General features: G+C 33.7%; 2 protein-coding genes across 2 annotated transcripts in view; one reads left to right on the top strand and one right to left on the bottom strand.

Annotated features, from left to right (window-relative positions):
- Positions 1-3542, bottom strand: part of LOC109091351 (syntaxin-8-like) — a 61422-nt gene extending 57880 nt beyond the window's left edge. Inside the window, exons 1-4 of the mRNA XM_042758163.1 lie at positions 3399-3542; positions 2897-2996; positions 2685-2779; positions 1714-1824 (exon numbers count right to left, since the gene is read on the bottom strand). Of these exons, the coding sequence (XP_042614097.1) occupies positions 1714-1824; positions 2685-2779; positions 2897-2996; positions 3399-3415 (323 nt within the window). The 5' untranslated portion in view covers positions 3416-3542. The remainder of the gene's footprint in view (positions 1-1713; positions 1825-2684; positions 2780-2896; positions 2997-3398) is intronic.
- Positions 3543-7826: 4284 nt separating this feature from the next.
- Positions 7827-12095, top strand: LOC109091338 (TBC1 domain family member 24-like). Its single transcript, XM_042758159.1, is given in 8 exon segments — positions 7827-8292; positions 8854-9880; positions 10019-10171; positions 10837-10900; positions 11004-11082; positions 11085-11098; positions 11231-11459; positions 11744-12095. Coding segments are annotated over 8 exon segments (2133 nt in total). The 5' UTR covers positions 7827-7898; the 3' UTR covers positions 11917-12095.
- The last annotated feature ends 4649 nt before the right edge of the window (positions 12096-16744 follow it).

Here is a 16744-nt window from a genome sequence, read left to right as displayed (position 1 = left end):
AAGAAATTAAAACTTTTATTCAGCAAAGATGCACTAAGTTGTTCAAAAGTGAGAGTAAACTCAGTACAGTACATATTTCAACATTGATAATAATTAGAATGCATTCTGAAGGATCATGGGATATTGAAAACTGGAATAATGACTGGGGGAAATTCATCTTTGCCAGAGGAATAATTAAAATGTACTAAAACAAAACAAAACAAAACTGCAACATTATTGCACAAAAATAGGAGTTTTACTGCATTTTATCTAATCAATAAAGCCATGGTGAGCGCTTTCAAAAGAGACTATCAAAAACAACAACAACAACAAAAAATCATATCAACCCTAAAATTTTAAATGGTAATTTACAAACCGCAAAATCGTGACTACTACTCACTAGCCAATATATACAGTGGGTATAGAAAAGAATCCCCCCTCCCCCTTTATAATAATCACATTTTGTTGCTTTGCAGCCTGAAATGAAGATAGACATTTTTGGTTTTATCCAGCTGTGTTTACTCAGTGCAACTTGTAATATCCAAGAAAAATATATAACACCAACATGTCAGAAAAAAACAACAACAACAAAAAACGGAATCACTGAGTAAAAATGACTTGTAAACTCAATCAGGTGTAGCTAATCACCTTCTCAATGACACACAAAACCATCTGACTTTCAACTGTGCTCAGCTGTGCTCATTTTGATTAGTTCAGCTTGAAAAGAGCTTTCCTGGAGCATTTCAGTCCTTGGTAGCGCAACTATAGCAAACGATCAACTATGGGTGGCAGGGCACTGTCAATAGATCTCCGGGATAAATTTGTGGAAGGGCACAAGTCAGGAGATGGATACAAAAATGTTTTCAAAGGCTTTATGAATGCCTAGAAGCACAGTGAAGTCTATTATTAAGAAGTGGAAGGTATTTGGTACAACACAGGCTCTCCCTGGATCAGGAAGTCACTCCAAACTGGATGAAAGAGCCAAGAGGAAACTGGTCAGAGAGGTGACCAAGAGGCCTACAGCAACTCTGAAGCAGCTGCTCTCACTTGCATGGCAGTCAGAACCCAGACTTAAACCCCACTTAAAATCTGTGCAGTGACTTGAAGATTGCAGTCCACAAATGATCACCATCAAATTTAACTGAACCTGAGCAGTTCTGCAAAGAAGAGTGGGCAAATATTGCAAAGTCTAGATGTGCAAAGTTAGTAGATAAATATTCCAACAGACTAAAGGCTGTAATTAAAGCAAAAGGTGGTTCAACAAAATACTGACTGAGGTGGGGGGGGGGTTCTTTTGCCAACTCAGTGATTTTTTTTTTACGTGTTGGTGTTATATCTTTCACTTGGATGTCATTAGTAAATACAGCTGGATAGAATAAAAAATGTTTCATTTTTTATTTCAGTTTTCATTTTTTTAAAATGTAATTATTTTAAAATCACTTAAAATCATCTTTTTTCCACTTCTAAAAAATGACTTCTATTTTCAAAAGGCTGATGCTAATAACGTCGATATAATGCCAATATACAATCAACACAACAAATGATATTATACAAAACTGCTAAAAATTTAATTAGCAACTAATACAATATGTCCTCAATTTCTGTGTTGCATTTTAATAAATAAATGTTGCAAATATAATATATAACGAACCCTGCAGTATATCTGTCTATGACTTATTTTTATCCATTAAACTACAACTGTAAAAATGTTCAGTGGTCACAGAATGGATGTACCTTGCAGGCTCAGCTTCTGAGATTTCTCCGTTGAAAGAGGCTTTCAGTCTCGCTTCTCTGGTAGCGAGATCATCAACGAGGTTCTGTCTTCTGTCTGCTTCAGCTTGCATTCTAACATTATTCATTAAGGCTTTGTAATGACACATTTATGACTGCATAATTATGCTCATATCACAGAATATGCCGAATCATCATAAACATCCATCCAAACATTCATTTTCACTTTTATTTATTGCAGTTGTTTAGGACTATTACTTCCACATTCAACACCAAACACACTACTCCAGACCACACGGTTATTGGTTTGTAAACACTGCCCCCTACAGGTGCTCATTAGATGTCACGCTTTTTTCTCTTTTTTAAGGGAAGTTCACCCTAAAATTAAGATTCTGTGTTTGTTTAGTCAACCTAATATCATTTAAACCTGTATGCTAATAATTATTTTGTGGAACATGAAAGGAAAATTTGGCAGATTTTCTGCCAGTTCTGCCATCACTATGAGCTCCTAATATATATATATATATATATATATATATATATATATATATATATATATACACATAAACACACAAACTATTTGTCTGGATCATAATGCCAGTAAGTTAAACTTCAAAACCAGTCTGATTCATGAACCATATCAACAGGATTATTGAAGAGAACAGGCTCAAAACAACAATTTGTTTGAAATGCCTCATTTTGTGTTCCACAAAGAAACTACCAGCATGTGGGTTTTTAATCATTTAGAGAATTTTTAGCCTCAAGACTGTTGCAAAAATTTAAGACATTAATTTGATGTAAAATATAAAACAGTCTTTAAATATATGAGAATAATGTTGATATACCACATTTTTCTTCTGGAGTGAGATATAACAACACACTTATCTCTCCTAATCTTTGGATTCCACTCTCTTTTTGTGAAGCATGAAATTAGTTTTAAGTAAATTTTTTTTTTTTTTTTCTGCAAAGGATACATATGCCGTTGAGCAGAAGCTCGAATCAATGTCTCCCTGAGCTGTGCTATATTCTGTTTGAGCTTCTGTAATGATGCTCTCAGGGTCATGTTGAGCTACAAGCACAGACAAACAACAAACAAACAACAAGAGCATAAAGATCACTGACACCGACGGCTTAACTTTATTGTACAACATATATACATATATATATATATAAACCTTGTCTTTACCTTGGCTGTATTTCCTCCAGTCCTCTGCAGTCTGTTTCTTTCATGGATGTTTTCTGCAATTTCTTGAGCCTGCCGACAAGCTGCATCATAATTTTGTAACCTAAATAATATAAAACAAAACAAAACTATAAGTCTGGTAAAACAGTTTTACACCTGTTTTTTACAATACCAACAATTTTACAGTAATTTAAATCACAAGATTGTCATCAACAAAATCATGTGACAAATCTCAGCAAACCGGCCTGACAACATTTATACCAGCTGTTCGCCGAGTTAAAAAAAAAAAAAAAACATATATATGTAAACAAAATCATTTATTAAAGTATAGGGTATGACGAGAAAAAAAAAAGAAAAGAAAAGAAAATTAATACAGGGATAAATTCAGTCTGAACTGATCTGGCTGAATAGAAATCCACTAAACTAAACAACAAATTAAGTTTGCTGAGCTCAGCAATACAGAACTGTAGACCTCACATGTCTATAAACAATTTAAAATGCATACCACAAATCCTGAGACATATTGCAGCACTTTTGGTTTGGTTATAAATAGCGTTTCAGGAGAAACTCAGAGCAAAATCACCAGCGACATAAACAAGCACGGTGCTAGTTCCTGTTTGGCAGTGACGTCAGACGGTGGCCTCGTACAGACACACTGAGCGACTGAATTAAAAATCTCACGTACACTCAAAATTAATACACAGTAACAGTAAACTCTATTACAACCATAAACACGTTAAAATTGTATAACACGTTATGACTATAATATTTAGACTACAAAAGACTTTCGCAAGCTTTTGTATTTTTCGTATATCTTGATAATATTTGATAAAATATGGTTAATATGGTTATGTACAGCATTATGTAGGTACATTATCTCACTTATTGCAGGACTAGACCTACCTCTCAAATAAATTAATATGTAGACGTAAAATTTCGGTTTGAGCTGTCATTATATGAGAAGAATAAGACCAAGTCACAAAAACTGAATTCAACCCATAAGCTACCTGACGAAACCCTCCTGAACTTATTTATTTATTTATGTATTTATTTATTTATTTATTTATTTATTTATTTATTAACGATTGTGTGATAATGTTATATATATATATATATATATATATATATATATATATATATATATATATATATATATATATATATATATATATATATATATATATATAGATATATATATATAGGCCTATGAAGAATATTTAATGACTTCATTGTTATTAGAAAAAAAAATAGTCAGTAACTTCACTGTCACATTTAGAAATTTTGGAAAATTGTCTTTTTGCATAATGTTTATGATTTTGTAATTTAAAATATTCAATAACTTCACTGTACGCACTGTACTGTCAACAAATTCAGTTCACACATCACTGCTCTCCTGCTGGCTATATAGGCTAGGCTACTACAACACTTAGATTGGGAAAAAAAATCTTATTGTATAATTTTTATGATTTTTTTTTATCATGAAAAATAGTCAAATTTCACTGTTATTAGGGGAAAAAAATAAATAACTTAACTATGCATTGTAATGCCATCAAATTCAATTCACACATGCATGCTGTCCTAGGTTACAACACTGCTTTAAATTTTTTTGCTTCTGCATAATGTTTTATGTTTTTTTTAATAATTAAAAATATTCTATATTCAGTATCATATTCAGTAACTTCACTGTAATAAATTAGGTTGTAGTCTTCGTAATTACAGTTGAAAAGAGGTATTTTTTGTGTAGTAATAATATTTTTTAGCTCACAAGATATTGATCTAGGAATTTCGAATCTGTGAATATGTTGTCGCCAACTTTACTGCACTGTTAAAGTTTACTGAACTGTTCATTTTTGCTGCTTTAACGAAATTAGTTCCAAACAAAACAATAGCAAAACTACACCAAACAACACTGGTGATTTACTCCTTAAATATTCCGTTCTTAACATAAAGACAAATCGCTCTTTCATAAAATCACTTTTCGTTCGTTCGGTGTTCGAGGTTCATTCCGCTATAAACAAGCGTTTTTGAACGGTTTGGTTGAGAGTTTGAAATAACACATTCGTAAAGACGCCTTGGCATCTAACGATGAAACCTGTAGAAGGAGTTGTTGATTCAGCAGATCAGTTGTTGGATGATTCTTAGATGATTTTTAATGATAATTGCATTTACATGAGATATTAAAATGTTTATTTTCCCAATAGGCTAGTGGTTATGTTAGACTTCTAATCAATTCAAACAATTTATATTAATAATATTAGATGGCTTTTGTAAAGATTATCCTCTTTGATGTTTAAACATTCTCTTACTGGTGAAGAGGCGGGGCATTTCCCAAAAATCATAAAATATGTCATCATAAAAATGTCTATAAATTACTGTACACATTACTGTACATGCAACCTAAACAGATCTTCACAGTTTATTAGAGGTAACGGGAAGTCAATAAATGATGTTAATGAAGGTTGATTATTGTAAAGCCATTGTACACTATCCAAGAATAATAATAATAATAAAAAAAAGTGTGGATAAAAACCTATTTACAAACACTACTCCACAGTCTGCATTAAGTCTACTTGGAGAACAACTAATTGCAGTATAGAGATGCTATGTTCTTAATATTGATACTGATTTCGCACACAGATTTTCTCTTTCTTACAAATAAAGATTGTTAAGAGTGGATATTTAATTGGAAGTGTACTAAAGGAATCTCTTCATCCTTGTCTTTTTCGTTTTATTCCTCCCATGGCAAGTTCAGATCTGTTCATGGCATGTCAGTCACTGTTTGCTACATAAGGGCATACTTCTCATAAATGGCACAAAATGTGTTTAACATAGGCTTTGCAAACAGTTGGAAGTCAAAGCATAGTGTTGCAATCTTCTTTTAATTACATGCAAATGTTTAAGAGACAGGTTGAAAGTTTAATCTGCTTTTTATGTTTCATTTTTGTCATCTTTACAAGTGATGTTGATCTGACTCTGAGTCGAAGTTTACAGCCATACTTTCTAGCTGCGAGGAGCAGTCAAGACAAGATCGATTCTTTTGCCAACGTCTGTCAAAATATAATAGTTGGCAAAACAAAAGAGTAAAAGGCCTGAGAGTAAAACTAAATAACATCTGAATCGAGGACCACTTTTGTTAATTGAGGATGTTGTTCTGCTTTTGATGTCAAGAACTGCATGGGAATGCTTATTTACTGATCTCATTTAATGTTTTTACCATGCAAAAACATTCAATTTTAGCATAATTTCAAAGTACATTATCCTCCTAAAATTATTAAGAACATCATAAAGTTTCTTGCATGAAAATCTCATTCAACAAAAAGAAACACTGGGAAACACCTGTCTGTAAAGCTTAATGGCACTGAATAGAATTGGCCTTAGTTGACGTTAGTGTAAAGGATGGTCTTCTGAGTGCCTATATGATAATATGACCGATAATGTTTGTTGTCTTTACATTGTCTACATTAAAAATATTGACAAATGTTTTTAATTATAATGTTTGAATTGTTGCATTTCATTATTAAAGCATTAATTATTTTTGAAGTTTAAACAATGTACATTGTTTCATATTTTAATATCTGTCCGTATAATTTCTTCCTGTGAAATGTTTTATTATATACTGTAATACAATGTTATATAAAGGTATTTGAGCTTTATTTTTTTAAATAAATGCTTCTTGGTTTGAGATGCACTTTTTGGATTTGAAATGCACTTTTATTTTGAAATTACATCAGGGGCTAAAACTATAATGTTTCAGAAATGTTCTTTATTGTAATATTAGTTGACTAACTCGGTTGAGTGATCTTTTGTGCTTAGTGCTAACATCCTGTATGCCCGACTTTTTGTCAGGATTGGACTGTCTTTGTTGTGTTTCTCCCTCATGTGCCCTTATTTGGTCATTCCTGTTCCTGTCCCTGTTGTCTCTTAATTAGTCTTCTGTTCACCTGTGTTACTCCCAATTGCCTTGTTAAGTCATGTATTTAGTTCCAGTCTGTGCGTTCCTCTTTTGTCGGGTCTACCAGTTATGTACGTGTCTTCCTTCCCTTCCAAGTGTGGATTTATCCAGTGTGTTGGATTTTTTGGGAAAAATAAATAAATAAATAAATGAATAAATTCTTGTAATTTTCATAACTCTGTTTAAGCATTGTATTCTTTTATCGATGTTTGTATTTGGACAAATATGCACTGTGAGATTGAAGATGAATAAGCATAATACACAGTGGGGCAATTTTCATGAAAGCATACTAATATATTTATAACATAACATGTTTATAAGATAAACCTTAACCAGTGTTAAAATTTAACATTCTAACAAAACAAGCAGGTTTAGCATCTTATTTAATGCTATCATGCCCCATTTTGAGCCTGACCATTTTGTTTCACATCCAAACATATATGTGTCTGAGTAAATAACAGTGTGTTGAAAACAGAACTGACTTTTAGAATTTCCTGGAAAAAAAAAAATGTGTCTGGTATAAACATTCTGTGACACTTCAAGAAGACAGATTTTCTGTTTCTAACCTCAGAGGGATTTATGTTAAATTAAGTTCATATAGAGGAGTTATAACAGCTTTGAGAACCGTGTGATTCTTAATTGACAAAGATGTTCTAATATATGTTTTTTATTACCATATATTTTAGTCATACATCCATGCTAATTTTGATCTTGTGACAATGATGTTATGCTTTTGGCTTCATAATAAGAATAAATGCAACACAAGAAATGTTGAAGTTGACTGCTTTTATAACATTGTCATGCTGTTATATCATTGGTTTTATTACAAGTGTTCATACTCAAGTGCTTATAGTCACAGGTGATTGCAAAAAAATAACAGAAACCATCTGAAATTTTCCACTGTGTATGCAGTTGTACTACAGCCACCTGGGCAGGTCACCTGACAGTTACATCATCTGAACAAAACCCAGGTGTCTCAGGGCATCACAAAGAGAACAACAAACCTACTGTGAACTTAATTTGAAAGTCTCTCTGAAATGAGCAGCTGGGGCAATGCTCCAGGTTACTTCAAATATTGCATGTGCCCATTTTGGCTCTACTAATGAGAATGTCTGGAATGTGGAGGATGGCAATAATTCACAGTATGCAGACCAGACAAACTGCGGCAGACTCCGTTCCCGATCTCTTTACAGCTCTGAGGAAACAAAACACTCAACAGGAAACACTGACCAGGACAGAAGCCACATAAGACCTCGTTCAAGATCATTCTATGTTTGTGACTCTGATGATGCAGGAAAGGATGATTTTAGCAGATGCAATCATATCAGACCAAGAGCAAGATCACTACTCAGTGAGGATGGCAAAAGAAACACTAAAATCACTGCAAAGCCTCCGATCAAAAGACCTAAAGGAAACTCAAGCGAACGAGCCAGCGAGGATCTTACAGGTGAGTGAATGAGATTGTTTCACCACACGTTGGAAACACGTCACTTCACTTTAATAATTACTTTTATTATTACTTTTATAAGTTGTGTTTAGTATAATATAAAAAATAGCAGAAATGAGTAGAAATGTATACTGAAATATCCAATATCAGCTGACAATGGCCAACCAAATCTCTTATATGAGCTGATAAGCTGATTCCCTAAAGCTAATTATTATTATTTATTTTTTTCTTGATGTGAAGAACCTTATAATCTAAAGAACCTTATAATCTAAAGAACCTTTTCCACTATAAAGAATCTTTAGTGCAATAGAAAGTTTCTTCAAGGAACTATAGATGCCAATAAAGAAAAAAAAAAATGTTATTTTTTAAGAGTGTATGAGGGATTCTGTAGCTTTAGATGACAAAATAAATATATAAATAAATAAATTAGATTAACAATTTATTTTGACTAATATATTTATAATTCAGGGTTAAACTTCCTCTATGGTTTGAAACATAAGTTATAATATTATTATCGTTCAAGTCATGCTGCAGTCATTTATTTTTTCAACATTTTAACAGGAAATAAAGAAAGTTTAAAGGGTGTATCCATGATGACCGTTTCTGAGGTGGATAACTGGGAGATAAGCTCTTCTTCTGGGATGAAATATGGTCAGTATGTAGACTGGGAAAAGATTGATCCAGAAGCAGCCATCTGTTATAGGAAGATCCTCTCAAGTGATCATTATGAGCTCAAAGCAATGGGCCGTACAGGATTCTGGTCCATGCCTCATACTCTCAGAGCCAAGGCTTACCAGCACATCATCCAGAGCATCGAGAGCACATCCACCGTCGCTGACGTGGACACTTACCATGCCTTAGTTGGGAAGATTTTTGGGGAATTTCAAACAAGCACACACCCTTTCCCAAAGTTTATGGAGAATGGGGAAATTCCCAGATACTGCCTTAATAAAGCAGGTCTGAATTCAGTGAAAAGAATTCTCATTTGTATAAACCTCCATTTTCCTGATGTCAGCTTCTGTCCCATTCTGCCGGCTCTGGTGTCTCTTCTCTTGCACTTCAGTAAGGATGAAGCCCAGTGTTTCCACAGTATTTGTTCCCTTGTGACTTACACAGACCCTAAAAAGCATTACATTGACCAGACTTTCCTCACTTCACATGCCTCATGCATGACTTTTGGTGACCTTGCCAATAAATACTGCAGGGGAATCCGGAAGCTAATAGCCAGCTCTCACCAGAACCTGTTTGAGTTCTACTCTGACTGGATCATGTGGATCTTCACAGATCTACCTTTCACATACGCTATCAGAGTGCTGGATGTCTATCTAATGGAGGGCTACAAAGTTTTATACCGTGTAGCTCTTGCTCTACTCAGTCTTTACAAGATCTCCGTGTCTTCACGAGTTGCCCATGTCGATGACTTCAGACAGGACATGAAGAATTATGTGCAGAATGTGGGACAGCACATTACTATTGACTCTCTACTTCAGAGGGCTTTTAGTTTACAGATGCCCACACGCAAAGAGCTGACTTATCTCTTCAATGCCAACAAGGAGGCACTAATTCATAAGGACATCCTCAATAAGAGGTGAGGAGTTTGTGAAGTCATTTTTTTGTGTTCTCTGTATTTATTATTTGTTTTTTTAAAAAATTTTTTTATTATTTTTTTTTATGTATTTTTTTTTTTTATTGTAAAACTGCAACAAATATCATTTTTCCCCCTAAGCTCATTCCAAGCTATGGATTTTCAGGCCTTCAGCTCCTCTGTAGTGACTGAAACAGAGATGAGGGTGGTCTGGGCTTGGATTCCAGAGCGATTTGCTTTATTCAGTCCTGTGCAGCTATTCGCTACACATGTTCATGGCAGAAGTCTCTCCTCGTAAGTTATTACAATTCTACAGAGGCACTCTTACATGAATAATACTATCAATATACAGTAACCTCATAATTTAAAAATATAAGTTAATAAGCTAAAACTGTTGTTTTGTTTAAATGGTTAAACTATATTTAAACATACATATAGATAATAGTAAATATACTCATAAATAATTTTCAGTATCATTACTCCAGTCTTCAGTGTCACATGATCCTTCAGAAATCATTCTTATATGCTGATTTGGTGCTCAAGAAACATTTCTGATTATAATCACAGTTGAAAACTGTGGTAAAAATTTTTTTTTAGATATTTTTTTGTGTAACATGATTGACTTTTTTTTTTTTTTGTTTTATTTGATTAAAGTAAAGTAAAAAATAACAGCATTTATTAGAAATAGATTTTTATAGCAATGGAAACGTCTTTACTGTCACTTTTGACATGCACCCTTGATGAATAAATGTACAATTAAAAAAAATCTTACTGAACCAAAACCTTTAAACAGTATACGTTTAAAATATTGTGCTTCACATTCAGAAATATCAAAAATAAATTATATATATATATATATATATGTGTGTGTGTGTGTGTGTGTGTGTGTGTGTGTGTGTGTGTGTGTGTGTGTGTGTGTGTGTGTGTGTGTGTAATTTTTATTTTTTTTTTCCTGCTAGGTTTTATTCCAGAGTTGAGGGGCACGATCCAACTGTTTTACTGTTGAAAACTGCAGATGAGGAGGTATCTATGCCTTATTTTTTATACAAAATCTAACAGAAAATACTGAAATTGCAGTATTTTGTTACATTTTGATTTGCTTATGCTTGGCCTCATGGCAACACAGATTTGTGGGGCTTTCTTGTCCTCTGATTGGGCTCAGAAGAATTGTGATGAAAAGGCATTTAAGTTCTTTGGCACAGGAGAGTGTTTGTTTTCACTGTGAGTAAGTTCTACATTTTGCCATCTGATTCAACTGATTTGTTGAGCTTTATATTGCATGTTGCATTGTATGATATATGATTTGAGGTAAATAACAAATAAATTAATAATTTCATCGAATCAACTTTTCAGCTACGACCAGGAATGGAAAGGTATCAGCGTACAGTGATGCAGATCTCTGGGATGTCGGACAAATGTGATTCCTCTCATCAGAAACAAACTCTCTCGACTAGTTCTCTGATAAGCACTCATTTGGACAGACCCACTGGACTCTCTCAGAATCAAAGATACAAGTTTGAATCATTCTGCACAGTTTCAAACATCAAATTCATGGCAGGAGACGATGAGACACTTTTTATTGGTGAGCTGTGTTTTTTTTTTTTTTATCTATCTCAAAAGACAAGAAAGGTTTCAGCACGTAATTCAGGCTCAGTTATCCCCTATTGTTATTATAAACAACATGGCTACCTCTCAGAGTAATAGTTGGATGCCCTGAATGCACATTTCACCTACAAACGTGCTGGAACGCTGCCTATGTGTCAACATTACTGGGAAAAACTGCCTCTTCCTAAATTTAGAATAAATGTTGTGTATAGGCTACACTCCTTTACTTACAGCTCTTTATGTGTGGTCTCTTTCCTGCAGGTGGTGATGGTGGCCATGCTCTGCACCTGCAGGCTGACCTGTCAGCTGGCTGTTCTGAACACTGTGATACGTTTGAGAGTCCACCTCTCTGCAGGGGATGTTTCAAGATCCAGTCTCTAGAGGTGTGGGGAATCCAGCATTCTTTGTTTGTTCCACCGCTGCTTTCACAGTGAAGACTGTGGAGGAAATGTGTTCACTGTCCACACGGTCACACTAACAAATGTCATCAAGCCTTGAGACAGAGCTAAGGACATTAAAGCAGTTTTTTGTCTGCAGTGTAGGACTACATGTACATTGTTGTGCTACTGCAATATGAACATAAGAAAACCCTGTAGATTTAAGATTCAAATTTCCACATTATTATTATTATTATTACTATATATTATTATTTTTTTTTATGTGTTGTATCATTATATTATATATATATATATATATATATATATATATATATATATATATGACTTGTTAGATTATTTTAATGTTTGTACTACTGTTGTTTACTGTATTTCTGGAATAAATAAAGTTTGTAAAGGCAGTATTCAAGCAGCAGTTTATTGAATATTGAACATTAAAATAGAGAACTTTTAAACCAGAGAGATGCAAGTGAAATTAATGGTGGTGGTAAATAAAGTGAAAATGTAAATCAATGTGTAAATATTTAGATGAAAGGTAAGTAAAATAATTTTTTTTTGCATGAAGTAAGTTAATGGCTACCCAGGTAAGTTTAAGCAAACACTGTTTTTTCGGGCTCAAGAAGATAGACTGGGTTTTAGCTATGCTTATTGCCATGGTATCTTAGACTGTTAATTGCTTTTGAGCAGGTTTAATTCTGGGTAAATCAAAACTGACCCAATCAGCTGTAGTCAAAGTGACATATCTGACACAGCAAAGCAGGGGTGGTTAACTGCCCCTCAAGGTCCACTGTTCTGAAGATTTTTGCTCCAACCAAAATCAAACACACTGGAAAATCTAATCAAAGTTTTCAAGTTTACTAAAATTTCAAGCAGGTGTGTTTGATCAGGGATGAAGCTAAACTCTAGAGCAGTCCTCGGGGGCCAGAGTTGTCCACCCTTGCCACTCTTTACAATCTCTTACTCCAAAGCAGTTTACAGCTATTTACGTATTTTATATTTAAGATATATATTTTTATATTATGTCCTTAACACATTACACACAAGCAATTATGGTTTATAAATAAGAAACTTTTCATCTAAAGATAAATAAAAGTTTGGAATTGTTTTTCTTAAAAGGCCAATTTTACATGTTTTCATTTAACCTCTTTATGAACATATACAAATTAAGTATCAAGTAAAAAAATGAGCTTTTGTTACTGACGGGAAAAACAAACAATGACCTTTTAATCATCAAGGTCTGTCTATAGTAACCATTTTGGTTTTATGTGTAGTAAAACCCTGATTAATTTCGTAAGAGATTCCTCTCCATTCGGAATGAACTTTTCCACATCTTCGTCTATCCCTGGGATAATCATTTGACACTTACAGAATTTTCAAATGTATGTAAATCTATGTCTCTGCTGGGAAGTAAGTCCAATTTTATGGTAATCGTTCATACAAGAAACATTTCCTTTTTGATCTAAAACAAAACTTTCATAGTATAATGATTCACACTTAATCTCACATTAATATGAAATCTCTTATGCTTCCCAAGGTTGCATTACAATACAATAAATACAATAAAAACAAATTAAAAACTGTGATTGCAAAGCTGAAACATGTACAGTAGACCATACCATCTGTTGGAGGCCTTTTTGTGCATACAATTATAGCAGTAAAAACAATTAATGGCAAAATCAATGTTTGAAAATAATAATAATAATAAAAACGAATTGTATGTCTAAAGCTGGTATATAGAACATTAATAAATGTAAATGTTTTTCCTACCTTGCAGGTCCCAAATGATGATAATGATCATTTCTACTGTGGAACTACTAGTGGGGATATTCTGAAAGTGAACCTAAAAACAAGGCTGTTCAACAGCTGTGGTCCCTTATTTCCTCTTTTTTTTTTTTTTTTGCTTTTTGTTTTCCTCCTTTGTTGTTTATTCTTTCTCTCTTCCTTCCTCTCATTCAGTAACTAATAATGGCTAACTAATCATTTGTAACAGGAGTGTTCATTTGGAGGGCGGGGTGACATCAGTGACCCTGCATGGGGACGGGCAGCAGTTCTACATCGGGACAGAAGCAGCACAGATCTACATTTTAGGCTACACTGACTTCAAACCAGAACTCATTGCTACAAATCATAACAGTGCTGCAAAAAATGTGGCCTTCACTTTCTAAGTGATACAACTTCAGTGCTTTGTGAGCACCTTCCTTCTGCCACTTGAGGGAGACATAAGCTTTATATCGGAGTCCTTAGTAAAACCCTTCATCAAATCCTCTTCCTTCATCTCTCTTTTACTCGCAACAGTGGGACGTCAGAGCTCTTTGCCACCTGTTCACAGAATGATATATGAGTGTGGCATGCTGAGTCCTCCAAGGAGCTTCAGCGTATGACGGTACCCAACATAACATGCAACACTCTGGGCTTTATGCAGGACAGCTATATATGGATACACACACACACACACACACACACACACACACATATATATATATATATATATATATATATATATATATATGATTTTTTTTTTAACAAAATTATTTTAAATGTATATTTACATAGATAATAGACATAGTCTACCAAGTAACAAAACTCCAATATTTATTTCACAGGGTGAATTCGGTAATTAATTATACAAATGAAAAATTTAAAAATAATTATTTATTTTTAAATTATGCACAAATATGTTAATTGATTCATCGTTTAACACATTTAGAGTCCCAAACAATTCATTTGCAGCTGACCAAGCTTACTTTATTTGATAACTTTTTTTTTGTCAGCTTGGAATGAGGGGAAGATACGCGTTTTTGAGAAAAAGAAGCATGCAGCGTGATAAAAAATAAAACTTGCACAAATACATTATTGTTCAAAAGTTTGTGGTCAGTAATTTTTTGTGTACAGTACTTTTCAATACTTTTATTGAGCCAGGATTATTTAAATTGATTTAAAAAGTTACATTAAAGACATTCATAATGATACAAAAGGTTTCCAATTCAAATAAATGTTATTAAATACTAAGAAATGTTTCAGCAGATTAGAATGATTTCTGAGGGAGAATTCTGGAAAATTCTGATTTGCCATCACAGGAATAAATTATTTTTTAAAATATATTCAAATTATATTAAATATTATAGAAAACAGTTATTTTAAATTGTTATAAAATGTCACAGTATTACTGTTTTTACTGTATTTGCATTCAAATGCAGCTTTGGTGAGCATAAAATACTTCTTTTAAAACATTTTTAAAAAAGTCTTTCTGAAACATTTGAACTGTAGCGTACTGAACGTAAGAAATTAGTTGCCTTTGATAACGGTCAGATACACAGTTTAGCTTTCATTATACAACCATATTTGTCCTGGCACAGCTGGCCAGTCAGAATCAAATTTTAAAGAGCCGTGTAAAAAGTAGAATTTTTTATTATTTTTTTCTGATATAGCTTGCATCATCTTGGACCTGGTGTAAGTTTGAAAAGCATCAAATCATAGATATTTAATGTAGATATACTGAGCAAAAAGTCTTACCCACAAGTTATTCCTCTGTGCACAAGCTTGTCATGTGTTAAAAATTTAAATCAACCACCCTCACTTGAACCAAATATTCAAAGTGCAGATTTGCTTTGTGAAAAAAACAAAACATTCTGTTTGTTGTAACCTTTAACCATATCTGTCTGTGTCCTCATCTGTCTCATTTCCCATCCAGGAGGTTTGTATGGAATCAAATGGTGTTGTATGTTACCACCCTGAGGAATTCCAGATCATCACCAGTGGCACTGACAGAAAGGTACAAGACTAGACTGATCTAGACTGATGTACTGACATGTGTTTGAGAGAAATGTGGCTAGAAGGAAAGAGTGACAGATAGGTGAGAGAGTTGACAGAAAAAAAAAAAACCCACCAATAGATACTGTGTGCACAACAACAAGCTGACAGAAAGCTCACCCAGTCTCCTGTGGATGTAGTAGGATCTGCTCATTCTACTCTGTGCCAAATAGTCCATCTGCTATTCTTAGGGCACAGCATCAGTGCCCATTTAAAGACCACGGTTTATTAGCATACGTGTTTGCGGCTGTGTAAACACTGAAGCAGAGGAAAGAATGACACCTTTACTATCTAGAAAAAAAAAGAGTAAAGATTTTAGAGCATGGAGCTGTTCTGTTTTATTTCAAGACCTTATATTTTTGGCAAGTAGCACAATTTATTATCAACAATTGTATTAAAGGAAAGTGTGCAACATTTTGATTAAAGAATTGCTGCAGTTGGACAAAGAACAACCCTGTTTGGTTTAAATGTACCATCTAATAGCAGTAATTAATAATACTCCAGACTGTAGCCAAATAAACACAAATGTGAGTCCATTGTTGTCCAGGAAAAGCAGCCAAATCCAGCACAGTAGGTACAGTACTTGAAAGGAAGGACACAATGCTGGGGTCATGCAGGATACCCAGTGCTGGCGCAAAGCCTGCTGGGAAAAAGCCATCTCAATGAGGCGTTCCAGACCTGCTCTGTCTGCAGTTCTAACAGTGCTCAAACCTTTTAAAACTTGATAGAATTGCTCTGTCATAAATCATATTTTTTCTCTCTCTCTTATTTTTTTTTCATTTGTTTTCAGCACAGTATCATAAGTACTGTATGAGGTTCGATACATTCTGCCAGTATATTTTAATGAATAAAAAGAACTTCTTTGTTTCTTTTTTTTAATGAATAATCAAATTATCAAAAAAAGGGAAAGCCATGTCACAACAGTGAACATCTCCATTACTGCTGAAATGCATTCAGTGGTCACCAGGAATTAGATTTATGTAATATCTGTTGTATACAGGTTCAGATGCAACAACCCAAGACCAAAAACAATCGAAGGCTTGGAGCCATTTGTTTT

Source organism: Cyprinus carpio, chromosome A6 (assembly GCF_018340385.1).
Source record: "Cyprinus carpio isolate SPL01 chromosome A6, ASM1834038v1, whole genome shotgun sequence".
Classification (NCBI taxonomy): Eukaryota; Metazoa; Chordata; class Actinopteri; order Cypriniformes; family Cyprinidae; genus Cyprinus; species Cyprinus carpio.
The sequence above is the reverse complement of the archived record's forward strand: the minus strand, read 5'-3'. Positions and strand labels throughout refer to the sequence as shown.